Here is an 18409-nt window from a genome sequence, read left to right as displayed (position 1 = left end):
ATGTGGGTTCGTTTCCGAACTGAAATGTTTCTGTAATGAGCATGACTGTTTTTCAGTGTCTGGGTGTTTGTCTGTATAATTATTTACGTAGATATATTATTTATAAAAACATTCATCAGACATGACACAATCTACGCTTACTTTGGGGCAAGATGGCGAAAGGGCTAGTCGTAATATATTTATTTATTTCCATGCTGGGGAAAATTTAACAGTGAAATTCAATTAATTATGGCCCACTACAAATCACGGGTAGGAATTAGGAAGTCGATGAATACTCCTCCCAGAATAAGGAGGGTATAGGCTACAGAATTAAGAATATACAGAAACTGTGTACACGACTGATATTTGGAAAATGGGAAAAAGTTTGTGAGCTAACAACATTCCGCGGGTGTAAAGTGAGACTTGCGGGCGTTTTCACTGTCTTTGGACACAATTCACTGCATGCTGTGAATTGTGTATAAAGTACATAAAATAGAAAAGTATAACAAAACAAAAAATTCTTCCAGGTAACCCATGGCGAATAAAAACAAACACAGTAAATAGATCGGTGGTGCATATGTAGGTACATTTAACCGTAGAAAAATATAATTACTTTAATAAATATATAAGCATATAACAAAAATAACTTGTAACTAAATTCAAATAAATAAATTCGAAATATAAAAATAATTAAAATAAATTATATTAACTTAAAAATAATACAATAAATAAAGTTACAATAAATAAAAACAAAGAAGAAGGTTGTAGAACATACTAACAACTAACGCCCTAAGTCAATCAATCAAAGCTAAAATCAATCTAAACAAAAATCTTCAGCGTTATCTTTATCGTTAAATAAATAAATAAATAAATAAATATCCTACGACAACACACACATCGCCACCTAGCCCCAAAGTAAGCGTAGCTTGTGTTATGGGTACTAAAGATGACTGATGAATATTTTAATGAATTATATATACATAAATACTTAGAAAATACATATAAACACCCAGACACTGAAAAACACTTATGCTCATCACACAAACATTTTCCAGTTGTGGGAATCGAACCCACGGCCTTGGACTCAGAAAGCAGGGTCGCTGCCCACTGCGCCAGTCGGCCGTCTAATCGTTATCAAGAGATAAGTAAATACAGAAGAAATTGATTATTACATTGAGTCACATCATTAATATTCCTGAATGCAGTCTAAGATTCTGACGATAAATCAGATATCTCTGGCATAGCGGCGAGCGCAGTGGATTTAAGTGGGAGGTCCTGGGGTCGATACCCGGCTGAGGAAATTTGGGAATTTATTATTTCAGAATTTTCTCTGGTCTGGTCCGGTGGAAGGTTACTGCCGTGGCTAGTTACCACCTTACCGACTAAGACATACCGCTAAGCGATTTAGCGGTCCGGTACATTGTTGCGTAAAAACCGATTTGTTTATATGATATGCCATCATTGGCGTGCAAAGAGGGTATGCACAGGGTATGCAGATAATATAAAATGAAGAAAATCTCCAATACGAGTTATAAATACTTAAGGGTAGGCTTTTTTAAAACTCTTACAATTCCTATCATTAAGTTTTGTATAGCTCATACTGGAAATTTTGTTTAGTTTTTATCATCTGCATACTCTGTACATACTCTATGCACGCCACTGTATGCCATACTCCTAACTGGTTAGCCCGTTAACGTCTTATACTGCATCAAACGTACCAGTCATCAGCAGGTGAGATTGCAGGCAAGGGCCAACTTGTAGTGGAATAAAAAAAAGATCGTAGCGGGCTATTCTGTAGTGGAGTATGGCAGTTATTTTAAACATACATCCCTTATCGATTTTTACGCGACATCGTGCTGGAACGCACGGTCCCTTGGTGACACGTCTTTGGCAGGGTGATACTAGCTATCTGAGAAAGAAAATTTAGAAATAATAGACATCTATTTCGGGCCCTTTTCCATAAAGGTTGCTAAAAATTAGGTCAAAGTAAAACAACGGGCAGACAGACACTTTAATTGTTTTTCTTTGTTGTATATATATACATATGCATGTGAGTTTAGCTTGTACCAATACGGTGGCGTAACCGAGTAGCGTAACAGATCATTAGAGTTTGTATGATGAATGAGTAAAGCAAGTGTTTTGTTAAATAAGTAGGTTGTAACCGATACTTACGTACGTACCTACCTAAAGTCATTTGTTATCCTGAGAAAATTACGAACAATAGCCTATGTGCCAACAGACTCATTTGTTAGCACAGCTAGCATACTAGATAAAAAATAATCCTTCGATTTATACACCGACAAAAGATTATATTTACTTGTCAAAACTACAAAGTTTACTTACATAAAATAATTGGATATTTTTTCCACCTAGGTAGATAAACATCGAAGACACACACCCTTTACCTCGAAGTTGATCAATATATAAGAATCCTACGCGCGACCAATCAAAAGTCGCGTCCGTTAGTGATTGGTCGCACCGAGCACGCAAATTTGAACGCCACTGTGGACGCTGCTTGGACGCCGCGATTGAATCTTGCCCTAATAACCTTGGCGGGCGATGTGACGTTTCGAATATAATAGCGGATGAAAGTTTGTTAAGAAAGAATTTTCGTTTAATGAGTTCAATACGAGCGAATTCGCCGGCAATCGCTAGATAATAAACATGATATGGAATCCTAGGTAACAGGTAATCAAGGCAAGTATGATTTAACACAGACACAGCTACAGCTGCACTAAACAATTTGTATGTATATTTACCATTTTATTTGCATTATTTATTACCTGTATCCCACATAAGTAATGACAGGATCATAGAATTAAGAACATACGGAATCCCCATTCAGCTACTATAGCGTGCATTGTGACCGAAAGTAGTGAAAACGCCCAGCGCACGTCTCACTTTACACCCGCGGAAAGTTTGCTAACTCACAAACTTTTCCCATTTTATGGTAAACGTAGGACATTAGAGGTAAAATAATTACTGCCAACTGCTTGATGGTATGAAGTGACTTACCATTTGTCCGAGTAACACTACTAAAGTGGAGTGGTTTTTGATGCTTCAATAAAGTCGTGTGCACGTTTTCTGTATGATCTTAATTCTGTGGACAGGATATTATCACGAGTTGTGACATGTGCAGGCAAAAATCTGATTTTATTTTTTCCTGCTAAGATAGGTAGGTATGTAAATAATAATTATATTTTTAATTACACTTGATAGTCTATTTACGGTTACAGCAAAGATGAATCTCGATAATCTAGCCACGATCATGTGTGCGCAGTTTTAATTATTTTAGACACCGAGACGCGATTTTCTATGGCGATAATATAATAGTGTTTTTTGTCATCATCGTCATCATATCAACCCATTAACGGCCCACTGCGGATCACGGGTAACCTCCCACAATGACATGGGGTTAAAAACGTAGTCCACCACGCTGGCCTAGTGGAGATTGGTGGAATTCACACACCTTTGAGAACATTATGGAGAACTCTCAGGTATGCAGGTTTCCTCGCGATGTTTTCCTTCGCCGTTGAAGCAAGTGATATTTTAATTGCTTAAAACGCACATTACTTAGAAAAGTTAGAAATGCGTGCTGGAATTCGAACTTGGCACCTCGAAAGTGAAGACATAATTCTACCCACTGGGCTATCACCGCTTCAAGTAATATTAAATTGCTTTAATTAAAAACACGTACCTCACTCCAAAAATTAAGAAGTTCGTGTCCGGGATCGAACTCGGTCCCACCGAAAGGAAAGCCGAAGCTTTACCCACTAGGCTATCATCGCTAATACCTTTTTACGTATAAGTAAAAATAAATATATTATAAAGTACATTCCAGATTAAGTTTATCACGTACATTTAAGGTTAATAGTGCTTGTGACGGACAGCGTTGTGTAACATTGCGTGTTATGCTGACTAATGGGCGTATTTAGCGCTGCTTACATTGACTCCATTACTGCCCTTGAAATGTACAGGCCATGTGCAGCATTCAACTTTAACAAAGTTAATATATGGGTACAAACTTTGGTGAGCTAGCATGGACTAGAGATATTGCCGGCCGGGAAAAGAAAAACGTTTAAAATAATAATTAATAAAAATTTATAAAGTGATTAATTAATAAATATATATTTTTTTTAATTATTAAACACAGTTTTTTAGAGCATGGGCTCTTACAAAATTGTGGGAGGAAATTTTAATTTTTTTCCTATTATTAAACTAAAGTACACGTATTTGAAAATATAAGCAGTTGAGTTTTAAACGGAATGTGAACGAAAGTGATTACGATTATTATGAACGACATTTATATCTAATGCTTCAATTTTAAAGTTTCGTCGGTAAATCCACGATATAAATATATCATTTTTATAATGTGAATGTACTGGTCCGTGGTCGTGTCGAAAGGTAGTCGCGGGAAGGGGTTATCCCCTGGGACACGACCACTAGGGAAAAAACTATTGGGGAAAAAACTGTGGGAGGGGATTATTCAATTTTTCTATTATAAACCTTCGTTCGGGTGTAATATTAAAAAAAAAGAGTGGGTGTACTTATGTACACGCGTTAGAAGTTATACTTTTTTGTAGTGATTAACGATAAATATTAAAATTAATCAAAAATAAACTATTTAAATAAAAAAGGTTTTATTAACGTAATAATATTTATTTATTCACACTGATTGTACTGTTACGAAACACGTGTTCTAAATATAAAAATACTAGAATATACAACTTGGACACAGTTTTCATGCCACCACATACAACTAACTTTACGATGTAGAATTAAGGTGTAGGTGTGCGCGTGCATCGTAAAAATTCACTCTCATCATTTTTCTCCATCGTGCCAAAAGTGTAGACTTTTCCCTTTTTTCCCAATTTATGGTTAACGTTTCGAACATACGAGGTAAATTAATTTCTGTCAACTGCTTAATGGAATGACGTAACTGTTCGAGATACCATTCTAAAGTGGAGTGGTTTTTGATACTTCAATATTAGTCGCGTACACGGTTTCTGTATGATCTTAATTCTGTATATTTGAGTATCGCATTATTTTGCCCATTAATGAACACGTCCTGTAGGGCTCAGATGCGCGCCACGAGAGAGTTATGTCCACCCATTATCTCGACAATCTCTATAGAAAAAATACGAGTAACGGGTAGAGATAACTATCTCGTGCCGCACATACCAGTGGCGTGCACTGGGTTTCTTACCAGGGTATGCATACACCAGTAAAATTGCATAAAACGGCACAAATTCTCCTCCTATACGAGTTATATATCAATGTTAGGGTATGCAGTGATTTTGTGCATGTATGGAGTGCACGCCACTGGCACATACCTAACACAAACAACATAAATATTAATATTGGTTATATAAGCTACTATTTCTGTTTAAATTTTATATACATATATCTTTTATTGATAGGTACTTGTTCTGTATTTGAGGTAGTTTAATTCTTTCATTTAAATTATTGTATAAAATTAAGTACTACTAAGTAAATAACTTGGTAGTCCTAATATAAATAAATAAATAAAATCACAATAATCAAATGTATTCATAATCGAAAAAAATGTTCACAAAGATTAGAGTTCCGACTTCCGTGTTCATTAAAGAGTGGAGAATATTATATTACTGCTACATTGGTGGACCTTGACCTTTCACATACCAGAAGAGATCGTTTTCATTTCCTGTCAATGTCATTAGTTATCTCGGTTTTTTTAAAGAGGTATTCTATTTCCTTAAAATTATATAAAGGTTTTTGTTATTTGAATCTTCACCTTACTAACTTCCTTTGTACAAAATCACACAATCAAAGCTATAAAAAAGTTCACACGTATTTCGGGTTCCTTGATAATTCACAGAATAAAAAATTATTTGTTCGTCCTTTCTAAAAGTTGAAACCAAGATTTAATTAAGGATTATGGACTCCATTTTCTTTAACCTGCACAATATACCCCGACCCTATTCATCGCCTTCCTTTATAATTGTCTATGTATGTCGAATTTTTTTTTATAATCGGACTGATGCTTACGCGCATTCTAACAAATAAACTTTCACCATCTATTCAATCCCCTATTTAAGGGGGTAAAAATTGATAAAGTTTTAAAGCTTTCATCGAAAATTTACCTATGGAATGGAAATTAGATTTTTGAAATCCGACTGGTAGTTCCTACAATCAATGGAAGCAAGGCTTTTAAACAAAAAAAATATAAGTTTCAATTATTTATTAGACAAAAGTTGTAAACCGACATATTTTACCACTTAAAGCAAAATCCCGTTAGTTACCTAAGGCAAATGCAATGTGCGGTAAAGTTTATAAAAAAAAAACTTACCACGGAGCTTTTGCTAACAAGTCTTGCGCTTCACCATTTTTCTGAGTCTCGACTGACGCCATTGCTAAATCTGTATCTGAAAATATATTATAATGAGTTAACCGATGATTACTCATGTAGGCAATTAATTCTAAACGCCACTACAAATATTATGTACCTAATTGTTTTTTCTTATTGTTTGCTTAGCAAGCTTCATATTCAATGAGTATACAAACACAAGTTAATCTCTGTTGTCGAACGTTGTTGGTTATTAGTGTACAATTAATACAATTAAGGTAAATGATGTGTAAAGTTTATTTTGAAACAAAATCTTTCATCCTTAACTCCTACTATTACCCTTTTACCCTTACCTACTCAATAAGGGCCCTTAAGGGTAAAAATTTAAAGGTCGTAAAGCCTATAGCAGATTGCAAGATTATAGTCTATCAAATGAAAAATAATATCTCTTATTATACATAATATCTGATATCTCTCTCGAAATTAACGCGTTCAGAATGTTTTGGAGGTGGAATTTTAAACTATGTTTTACTATTGTTATCAATCTAAATACTAATTATTTTTGATATAACATGAAAAACAACACAATTTAAGACTTTGGTGCCAATTTTAACTTAGGGTGGAGGTGAAAATTATCAGTACAGACTTTAGCCTTTTGCAAAAATTGGACTACAGAATTCAGAAAAGATTTTTCGACTCCTACTGGTAGTGTTATGACACTAGACATGACATAGATTAGCCCTTTCAAATAAACAATCAATGGCACGGACCAAAAAACTTAACTAGTTGGACACTATATGCAGTATTGACTTAGACCTAAACATCTAGGTATGCTTTAACACCACTAGAGCCATTCCCAAATACCTAACAATTTTTAGCTCGACTGGAATTAAATAGAACCTTCAATATGCAAATACAATGCAAATAATCTTAATAGCTTTTAACTGCGCTACAATAACAAAGAGTTAATTCCGGTACATAGTCTCCTACATACGTATATTATATATTTTATTATTATATATAGTTTGTTTGTTTGTCTTTCCTTCACGCCCTAACTAGCAACGAATGGACTTGATTTATGGATGTAACATCACATTAACCCATTTCCGGCCCACTACATGGCACGGGTCTCCTTCCACAACGAGAAGGGGTTAAGGACGCAGTCCACCACGCTGGCCCAGTGCGGATTGGTGGATGTAACATAGGCTACTTTTTATACAAGGAATAAACTGTTCCCACTCGATTAAAAAAAATAAACGTAATAAGCTCGGATTGGAACCAAGCGTCACAAGCCCGTGGTATTTATTTTTTGATAAATAAATATACGAATACAATACACACATCGCCACCTAGCCCGGAAGTAAGCGTAGCTTGTTTTATGGGTACTAAGATGACTAATGAATAATTTTATGAATAATAAACATAATTACTAATAAAATACAGATAAACATCCCGACACTGAATATCATTTATTTTCATCAAGAAAACAAACATTTTTCAGTTGTGGGAATTGTACCCACGGCCTTGGACTAAGAAAGCAGGGTCGCTGCCCACTGCGCCAGTCGGCCGTCAAATTTGGAACTCTCTAAAAAACACCTAAGTCCAGCAGTGGACTTCAAACGTTTGATATGACGATGTTGATGAAGCGCGTACAAAGGACGCGGGCAACAGTTAGTATCATCACATCAACCCGTTACCCACCATAGAGCACGGGTCTCCTCCCACATTGAGAAGGGGTTAAGGCCGTAGACCACCACGCTGGCCCAGTGCGGTTTGGTGGACTCCACACACCTTTGAGCACTGTATGGAAATCTCTCAGGCGTGCAGGCTTCCTCACGATGTTTTCCTTTACCGTTGAAGCAAGTGATATTTTAATTACTCAAACGCGGGCAACAGTTTTTTTTTTAATTTATTTATTTAATGGACAACTAACAGGTTACTATAACTCTTATAAAACCAAATAAAAAAATCATATTAATATAATATTGTAGATCCACTTAGAGACTGCCAGAACTTGCGTAGAGAAACCTAGTGTTAGCGGTTGATCACCTGGCTGATACCAACGCTACGCCATAAACAGGTTGTGACGTCACTACAAGATTCATTAATATAGAATTGCTTTAATAGTACTACTTTGCTTTATATAATTCGTAATAATACTTATCTAAATGTTTAATGTTTTCCAAATAGAAAAATAACAATATGTTCTGTGAAATAACTTACCGGAAACTAATATCGTAATATATTATTATTGGTTCGTTTTGTTGTCAACATTGTAAACGGTACCTGAGCCGTATAAAAGTTGGAGCAATACCTTCTCAAGCATTCATTTTGTTCAAGTAGTTGTAGGGGGAAACTCAGCTCGATTATATGTCAAGTGTAAAAAGTGAAAAATAGTAAAATTCAAAATTCAAAAAAAATTCAAAATTCAAATTATAGTCCTAGTTCCAGGTCCTATCCCCACGTTCTCCAACACTAGATTGTCAGTAAGAAAGAGAAAAAACGATTAAGGAGAGAGACATGAGAGTATAAACTGTAAGATCCATCAAGCTGTGACATAAACTAGCCAGAGCCGCTAACAAAAACATACATTTTAGAATAAATTACAAAAAAAAAAAATACTGCCAATTGCCCGCTTCAATTACGGTTTTAATTTTGTTTTCCTGCCTACCTACTCTCTGTCCTTTCAACTGACGTTACGCCAAAAATCAAGATCATGGGTTGCTTAGTTAGAGCGTGAAGGAAGGACAAACAGACAAACAAACGCACTCGCATAGATTTCTTTATAAATTTGACCACCACAGACAGACAGTGCAAAACTCAGGTGGATATTAACATACAAATTTAAATAAGCATTTATAAAACGACGGCCTCGCCGACCTTGGCAGAGGCATTGTACGCTGGTCGCATCCAAAAAAGTCAACCATTTACCACTGTATACAATTATAAATGTTTAGATGCTAGGTGTTTGTTTACATTCACCGGTTCCGTACACGAACTGTTTTTAAACGCTTTTTATTAGCTTCACTTTGGAATTCATTTTGAACCTCCGGTCTGATTTTGTTGAAACTTTGTAGATATATCGAGGACCGATAACAATACAGACATATATTTTTCTATGTCTGTATTGTTATCGGTCGAATTTCTATTCCAATCAACCGCAGTTTGAATGAAGATATCTTTTTTTTAAAACTAAACATACATACAAAGGCAATCTGCCTTTGTATGTAAGTTATCATACCCCTAGGGTTTCTACACGGCATCGTACCGGAACGTTAAATCGATTAGCGGCACGTCTTTATCGCTAGCGTGGTAACTTGCCACGGCCGCAGCCTCCCACTAGAAACTATTATTAAGAAATAAACGTATAAAGTTGGGAAATTCCATACTCTGTAGCCAAAAACATTCGATCAGATTAGAAATGTTTCAATTAAAATATTTTATTTAAATTAGGAAAATGTTGTTTTAGGTAACTAATTAAAAATCCGCTAAAAAACTTATCAACTAGGTATTCAAATGGAGTAAGGAATGCTTGTGGTCGAAGTTCAATGTAATTGTATGGAGATATCGGCATTTGGCTTCGCACACAATTTATGTTTATTATTTTATACTGGTTGGGAAGGACCTTAGTGGCGCGCATAAGAAAAAAGCTCTGCCTTCATTAAAAACAATACAAAGTAAACATATTTTTTTTTGCATTAGCATTCGACGGGATGTAATAAGAAAAACATATCCTATAAACAGTGTAATTCTACGCAGTGCATGCACGAAAGCTTCCTACAAAGTCAAAAGTGCCGTAATGTTTCCACCAACCTGAGGCGCAGGAGTCAAGTGCCTGTAATCACACCGGCAACCACGCCTTTCATTAGGTCTAAAAAAAATGGCGACGTAAAATTAGCGAAATTGAAAAAAAAAACACCAAAATTTGTTGCTTTTTTGTTGCTAATTAATGTTGCTAAAAAAATATTTTTTATGCTCTAACCGATCGCATAAAATCGGCAATAACGCTAACTTTACATTAAGATAGCGTTGAACTAAAAAAATGGCGACGTAAAATTAGCGACATTGAAAAAAAGCATCAAATTTCGGTGTTTTTTTTTTCAATTTCGCTAATTTTACGTCGCCATTTTTTTAGACCTCCTTTCATTCAGACCAGAACACAGCTAGCTGCTTGGCAGATATAGATGTATTCTGTTTGGTATGGCTTTGCAACTAAAACACGATTGTTCGGTAGGTAGGTAGGTAGGTGTGTACTCGTACTAACGTCTGGGAATCCGCGCACCGCAGGTCGCCAAAGTTTAATTAATGCTTCAATTAGAATAAAACAATGTATTAAATAGTTTAGTTTATTTTATATACGGGTGGCCTTTTTTGTCGCCTTCGAAAAAATAGGTAATAGAATAGAATACTGACGTAGAAACATCAAGACTTGTTTACTTTGCGTACTTTCATAGTGTGATGTCTTATGGCATCTTATTATGGGGCAAAGCTGCTGATATTGAAACTATATTCATATTGCAGAAAAGAGCTGTACGGTCAATATATAAACTTAAATCACGTGAATCCCTCCGTGAAAAAATTAAAGAAATAGGTAAACTTACGGTAGCCTCTCAATATATTTATAACAATATAGTATTTGTAAGACAACATATTAGTCTTTATAAACAAAAAGTGGATATAAAAAGTCGACTTACAAGAAATGGTCATAAATTAGTGACATCTGCATATCGTCTGCGAAAGGTGACTGAGTATACGCTTTTATAATATGATTTTTTTTGTGGGACTGAGTATACGCTTTTATAATATGATTCCTAAGGTAATTTTGGACCTACCAATGCATAAGTTTAAAGAATGTGTTAAATCACATTTATTACAGCGAGGTTATTATAGAATTGATGAGTTTCTTAATGACAAGGTTGCTTGGAAGCATCCGGCTCCGCTTTCATCTCTCACAAGATAGAAAAACGAATGTTAAAATGTAAAATGTAAATTTTTGATGTTGGAAAAGAGCAACTGCTGAGTTTCTTGCCGGCTTCTTCTCGGTAGAATCTGCCTTCCGAACCGGAGGTAGAGTCACTACACACAGACAGACTTGACGTTTCAAAAGTGCTTGGTCTACTTGAAATAAATGAATTTTGAATTTTGAATTTTTTGAAAGAATAGAAGAGAATTACTTTATTAACTTAGTTCTTACAGTTATTATTTGTGACTCCTAAACTCGACTAATTTAATAGTATGCAAGAATTCAAATCAAACGAACCTGGTGGTAAATGATCATGCAGTCTAAGATGGTAACGGGTTAACCTGTCAGGAAGTATGGTTGTCATACCCCATAATCGGATTCTACACGTCATCGCACCGGTACACTAAATCGCTAAGCGGCACGTCTTTTTTGGTAGGTTGGTAACTAGCCACGGCCAAAGCTTCCTAACAGAATAGACCAAAGAAAATTCAGAAATTATAAATTGTCAAAATGCCCCTGCCTGGAATCAAACCCGAGACCTCCTACTTAAATTCATAGCGCTCACCATTGCGCCATGGATGTCGTCAAAAGCAAGGGTTCAATCTAAAGTCAAAATCTGAAGAAGCCCTGGTGTAGGAGCTAAATGCGCGAAAGAGATTAAGTACATTGCGGAAGATCTGTTTGGTTTGAAGTATAAAAATTAAAGAAATTATCAATAACACCGGAAAATGCGTTTGCTTTTCTGCTGAATGCTCATTGTATATCATGGAATTCCGCAAAGCAACGCTGCTTCTATCCAATATTTGTGACATTTTATGTTCTTTTAATAAATATTTTCATGAATTATGCTACTTTTACTTATTTATTATGTAATCATAATTTTGCTGCGTTTATCACTTTTATTACCTACTTTAATGGGAATAACCTGTTCTTCACTTTATTTATTTATTTCATTATTTTTATTTATCTATTTAGTTTGCCGTATCGTCACACGGGTCTCAGCTGAAAATCAGCGGCATGCATATACTTAGGTACAATGCATATTGCATGGCAAATGCTGGGCTGTACACCCTTTCTGTCTGGTGTTACACACAGACATTGTATGTTGTTACTTTATTATTATAAGATGTACTGTTTGTAACACTTAACATGAATAAATGTTTTTTCTTTCTTTCTTCTTACTTTTAACAATTGAATTAAAAACATACTGAAACTTCACACAGCGATTCATGTATGCTGCCAGCCATATTGTGTTCCAAAACAGTGATAACGCCCCGCGCAAGTCTCACTTTACACCCGCGAAATGTTGCTAGCTCACAATTTTATCCCATTTGCCCATTTTATAGTGAACGCTTAGAACATAGGTGAAATAATTACTCTCAACTGGTACACAAAATACTGGTATAAAGTGACACACCGTATGTTCGAGAAACCATTCTAAAGTAGAGTTGTTTTTTATGCTTCAAAATTAGTCGTGTTTTTGTATTTTTATGTTCTAAATTCTGTGCTTTTAACAAACTAAAACATCGAAGTTCAACTTTATGAATGTTTTGGATATGCAAGACTGTCATCTTCTTGTCGTTATCGTCTTCTTCTTTATGTCGGCTTTTTTTTTCCACTACAACTTTCATACTCCCTTACAGGTTAGCCCGCTACTATCTTAAATAGCATCATCACTACTACCAGGTAAGATTAGAGTCAAAGGCTAACTTATAGTGAAGTAAAATATAACCTTCTTTCTTTTGAAAATATTAAGCAATAAATGGGAAAATCCCTAGGATATGGAGCACTGGGTTTGTACACACTCACACAACAAGTGATTAAGAGGGTACTTACCTTAGTTAGAAGATTCCTAATTATTATTTATTGGTTTGGCCAATTTAAATTTATAATATAGTAAATAAGATAATTGTTGTAGCTATGGATTTTTATCGGAATTAAACATTATTATTTTTATACGAGCAACTTTGTTCCACCCACGGCTTGGTCCGCTTTTTTTTTCGGATTATTTACAAATTCCATTGGGATCCCATTAATTAGTAAAGGAATCATAAAATGGTGGTTTAAGTAGTTCAACTAACAACCCTACCTTCAAAGCACTTACTTCCAAACTTAAAACATCCGATAAATGAAAAAAAAAGTTTCTGATTTAAATATAATCTTTACCGTCTTGTTAGTTCTACAAACAAATACGTATGCCAGTAAAACTTAATATGATAAAGTTTGAGTTTGTTTGTATATTTGATTAGAACGTTAACCTCAGAAAGTACCTACGTATATAAATGGGTTACATAACCAGTTTACTAAAGAAGATTAAATTGTATAGGTAGGTTTAATATTACGCTGCACATGCCGCTAAGTGGGTAGATGCAGTCAGTTAAAGAGAACTGTCTAATAACATGATTTATAATAACCTAAAATGTTATTAAAATCAATAATAAAGAAAAATATAGATAGTATGATACTATTTTCAATATTTATCATCCTGTTTCCTAAGTTAATGATTACATAAAAAAATAACATCTAGGTACATTGCGCCATTAAAAATGTACACAATTGTACATCTTCTTTACTTTTGAAGTAGTAAAATAGAATTGATTTTTTATGCAAAGGTAGGAGGATACATCTCCTGAGCATGCTCCGGTGTCGGAACGAAACTTGAGTTGAGAGTTCATTGCCAAAGATATGTTTGGTGTGGAGGAGGAATTTATTGAAGAAATTATAAATTACACCATTCAGATTCTCATGCTTTACGCGGAGTATAGCAAATTAAGTTTCATTTTTGATAATATATCATGGAATTCCGCAAAGTAACGCCTGCTTCTATCCAATAAATAGAATTGAATTACAAATTAATTAAACATGTGATTCCACCTCTTAATGTTTCAAATTCAACCAGAATAAATTCAAGGTGAATAAATAGTCCTTGAAAGTTGAACTAGAATTATTTTTGCATTTAAAGGTTGGAAACCATTGGCTGGAATAATTAACAGAGCATTATATTTAATTCAAATTAATTATACTATAATCGTGCTGCAAATTATATAAATGATTCCACCTCTTAATCATTCAAATTAAACCCTAATAATTTAATGTCAATAGCCCTCGAAGCTTAAACTAGAGTTATCACTTTAAAGGTTGAAAGCCTTGGCTGGAATAATTAACTTAGCATTATTTTTCATTCCAACTAATTATACTTTAATCGTTCTACATCTATGAATAATCAAATAAATAAACTTTTAACAAAAAAATTGACAAACTTACGTTGTATCACTGTTAAAATATTCAAAAAACACTGAACTCTTCAATACAGCGTTCGGAAAGTTTTTATACGATTCGCTCTCGATTTGAGACGACCGACTCACGATAAATATTGCGAATGACTGGCGCAAATCGCGATGCGTCCAGGAATTAGGTCGAAGCTGTAGTTGTATTGTCATTGACAAGTTTATCAGATCGAGTGCGGAGTTGTATCGGTCAGTACACTCTATACAAACGTCGCCATAGGATAACAATGTATTCGAGAACTTTTTGATTAAACATTTCATCTAAAAAGCTTCCTATTTATTTTGACATTTCAAGGGTTCACCCATTTTAAATGAATGAAAATAAATGGGAAGCTGTTGCGTATGACAAAATCATAATAATTGTTGTGTCGGTAGGTACTCTTTAATACACGGGGGTGTACGCCAATCACCTTTCTTCGGAGTGAAAACTAAAAACTTTCAGCCTGGTTCGGATATTCGCTAAGTAAATATACCTATGTCAAATTGTTTTAAGAAATGTTAGTAAGCCATCAAATCGTTCGAAAACTTGGATGTAACGGGAAAACCAGCTACAAACGAATCGGAAGGTCGTATAATAGGTACATAAGTGGTTGACAGTTAGACACTTTGTAAGATTACTAAAATCTTTTAAAAAATAAACGAAGTTTAATTGATATATTAAAGTCATTTTTGGGTTGAGATTCTAGTATAACATGATTTCTAAGATATTAGGAAAATTAAGCTTGATTTGCTATACTCCGCGATCACTACTACACACATTACATTATGTTCGCGGAGTAGAGCAAATCAAGCTTAATTTTCATAATATATTATGAATTTCCGCAAAGTAACGCCTGCTTCTATCCAATATGATTCCTACTAAGGTAATTTTGGACCTGCCAATGCATAATTTTGAACAGTGTGTTTATTAATGACAAGGTTGTTTATAAGATCATTGCCTTATCTCTGGCTTGTGAGAATAATGATTGTAAAATGCTGATGTTATAAGAGACCAATAGCTGATGCTGTTTTTTGGTTGCTTCTTCTCGGTAGAATCTGCTTCCGAAGCAGTTGTAGAGTACCTAGACAAACAGAAGGACTGGTCGTTTCAAGAGTGTATTCAGTAGGAACAATACTTGATATAAATTTTTAGCCGGTAGATAACAAACCTTTTGTAAAAAATATTCGAAGGACACCCACCTTCATTTCTTATTTTTCAAACGTGTGGAGAACCTTCCACGTAGAAGTACGAGAAACTTGTAAGAATTCGAAAATTTCTTATAAATTTTAAAAACATTCGCTGTTGTATTTTACACAAATAATTTAAGTTTGACTTTTAACTGCTACTGTATGGAGTCATTATTTTGGAGGCAAAAACTTCACGGCATGCTAAAATTAAACAACTTATTCTCAATAATAAATAATATAGTTTGGAAATATAACAGGTCCACCTGGTAGGTAGCGCTGCAATTCGTTTCTAGGTTTTTTTCTAGGTGCAGACGAAGTTGCTTGGGTCAGCTAGTACTAACTAAAGTTTAATAAGAAACATAGCTAACCATGGTTCTAAAAAAACGTACAAACGTAAAAAAACTCCAATACAGTTTTAGGTAAATAAAACTTTAAATATTTGTCTTGTGATTTCAAATTTAGTTTTATTTTTTAATTTATACCATTTTATAAGCTTTAATTTAAGGTGGCCCTTGTTTACCGCAAGTACCTTATATCCAGCCGTCCGTCCATGCACTTAGAGTGGATAAAACTGTGAAAGAAGACAACTCAAAAAAAACATTTTGTGGCGTAAAAACTTCTAACATTTTTGTGAGAGTCATCGGGCGAACTACCGGCACCGCCATCCTTTTTTGCCGCCAACTAGCATTGCTGTCTTCCGGTCTCCAGGGCGTGGTGTCCGGTGTATCACAGGCACATCAGTATTGGCACCAACGCCTTAGACTGATAGACACAGAACGACACTTTTTAGACGGTGTGCCGAGATAAGTGTTCCTAGTCCTAAAAGTGGCCCTAGACTTCGAAGAGCGTGGATTTTTTCGGGAATATTGCGGAACATTGTGGGTGTAAAATGTTATAACAAAAGAAAAATAATCAAATTCAAATTCAAAATTTCTTTATTCATGTATCACAGGCACTTATGAAGCGTTCATACATATTTGTTTACATAATTGTAAGGGGATGGTGATAACTTCCTTCGCCAACTTAAATCTAAAGCTACGAGGGTTCCAAACGCGCCCCGGTCTAAGAAGAGCTCACAAAAAACTTAGGGGGGTAAAAATCGAATGCAATATCCATTTTTGTTTAACAGAATAGTCCAAATTTAACGGCCGACTGGCGCAGTGGGCAGCGAGCCTGCTTTCTGAGTCCAAGGTTTCGATTCCACAACTGGAAAATGCTTGTGTGATGAATAGGATTTTTTTTCAGTGTCTGGGTGTTTATCTGTATATTATAAGTATTTATGTCATCAGGTATCTTAGTATTCATAACACAAGCTACGCTTGCTTTGGGGCTAGATGGCGATGTGTGTATTGTCGTAGTATATCTATTATTACTATTATTAAAATTCAAAAGATATGTTTTTAATAGTTTCCTTGAAGATTAAAGATTGAAAGCTAATTTAATTTATCTTACCATTTAAATGTCAAGCCATTAAGCAAGTCCTCTTTTGGAATGCCCAGATCATCAAGTCTTGGGGAAAGTTTTTTTTTTTTAATAACCTTGGATTCTATACAGGCTGCTTCTACTTTTAGTAAAAGTCAATTCAATTAATTCATTTACCTCTAGTTATTTGATCATATTGCATGAGTTAACCGAAACATAACTCAGCACTAAGTAAATATTATTTTTATCTCATACAGAATGCTATATAAGATAAGAATAACTAGAGGTTAATGAATTCATTGACATTTAGACATATCTTACGATTTGTACAGTAAAATATAAATCTTTTGAATTTTTTATATATGTATTTATTTAACTTTTTATTTGTACACCACTATGAAGTTAGGAAAATAAAAAAAAACAATAGAAATACAAAGACAGAAGTAGAATACAAAAGGCGGCCTTATCGCTTAGTAGCGATCTCTGCCAGGCAACCTTTGGATTAGGACAAGATGAGCGAGAGCGGACAGGTGGTGTAATTTTTTTTTCAAAAGTTTGGTAATCAAAATCCGAATTCGGTTCTTTTACTGTATATCGAAGCTTAGAACAATATACTCTACCTATCCGCTCTCACTCCGTTCACTGCTCATAAGTCATGAAATCCTAGTATTTTGACATAGCTGTTATTGCGTTGGGAGCCGTGACTCGTGAGTTACGCCCACATGTGTTCGCACGTGATGAGCCTCATTTGCATTTTTTGAGTTGCAGGGCATTGCCACACGTGCGGGCCACTATCAAGATATGTTTAGATAATTAATCTTTATCTCTATGTGGTATTTAGGACTTTTATTTTATTTATACTCTTTATTTGTACACCACTCAGAAAAACGAGACAAAAAAAAGAACAAACACATGAAGAATGAAGCAGGATACAAAAGGCGGCCTTATCGCTAAGTAGCGATCTCTGCCAGGCAACCTTAGGATTAGGAAAACTAAAAAGAAAACAAATCGATCGAAATTGACGGTCGATTGGCGCAGTGGGCAGCGACCCTGCTTTCTGAGTCCAAGGCCGTGGGTTCGATTCCCACTACTGGAAAATGTTTGTATGATGAGCATTAATGTTTTCAGTGTCTGGGTGTTTATATGTAAGTATATTCTAAGTATTTATGTATATAATTCATAAAAATGTTCATCAGGCATCTTAGTGCCCGTAACACAAGCTAAGCTTACTTTGGGGCTAGATGGCGATGTGTGTATTGATTGTCG

At 34.9% G+C, this 18409-nt stretch overlaps 1 protein-coding gene across 2 annotated transcripts in view; it reads right to left on the bottom strand.

The window, feature by feature from the left end:
* Nucleotides 1-14663, bottom strand: part of LOC120632777 (estradiol 17-beta-dehydrogenase 11-like) — a 49370-nt gene extending 34707 nt beyond the window's left edge. The window contains exons 1-2 of one of the 2 annotated variants that reach the window (XM_039902783.1): nucleotides 14532-14663; nucleotides 6308-6383 (exon numbers count right to left, since the gene is read on the bottom strand). In XM_039902783.1, the coding sequence (XP_039758717.1) occupies nucleotides 6308-6369 (62 nt within the window). In that variant the 5' untranslated portion in view covers nucleotides 6370-6383; nucleotides 14532-14663. Of the gene's footprint in view, nucleotides 1-6307; nucleotides 6384-14531 lie in introns of those variants that run through there. The other variant, XM_039902792.1, reaches the window with a different exon arrangement.
* Between the last annotated feature and the right edge of the window lie 3746 nt (nucleotides 14664-18409).

This window comes from Pararge aegeria, chromosome 2, assembly GCF_905163445.1.
Source record: "Pararge aegeria chromosome 2, ilParAegt1.1, whole genome shotgun sequence".
Taxonomy (NCBI): domain Eukaryota; kingdom Metazoa; phylum Arthropoda; class Insecta; order Lepidoptera; family Nymphalidae; genus Pararge; species Pararge aegeria.
Note: the sequence above shows the minus strand (reverse complement) of the source record. Positions and strands in the feature narration are given on the sequence as shown.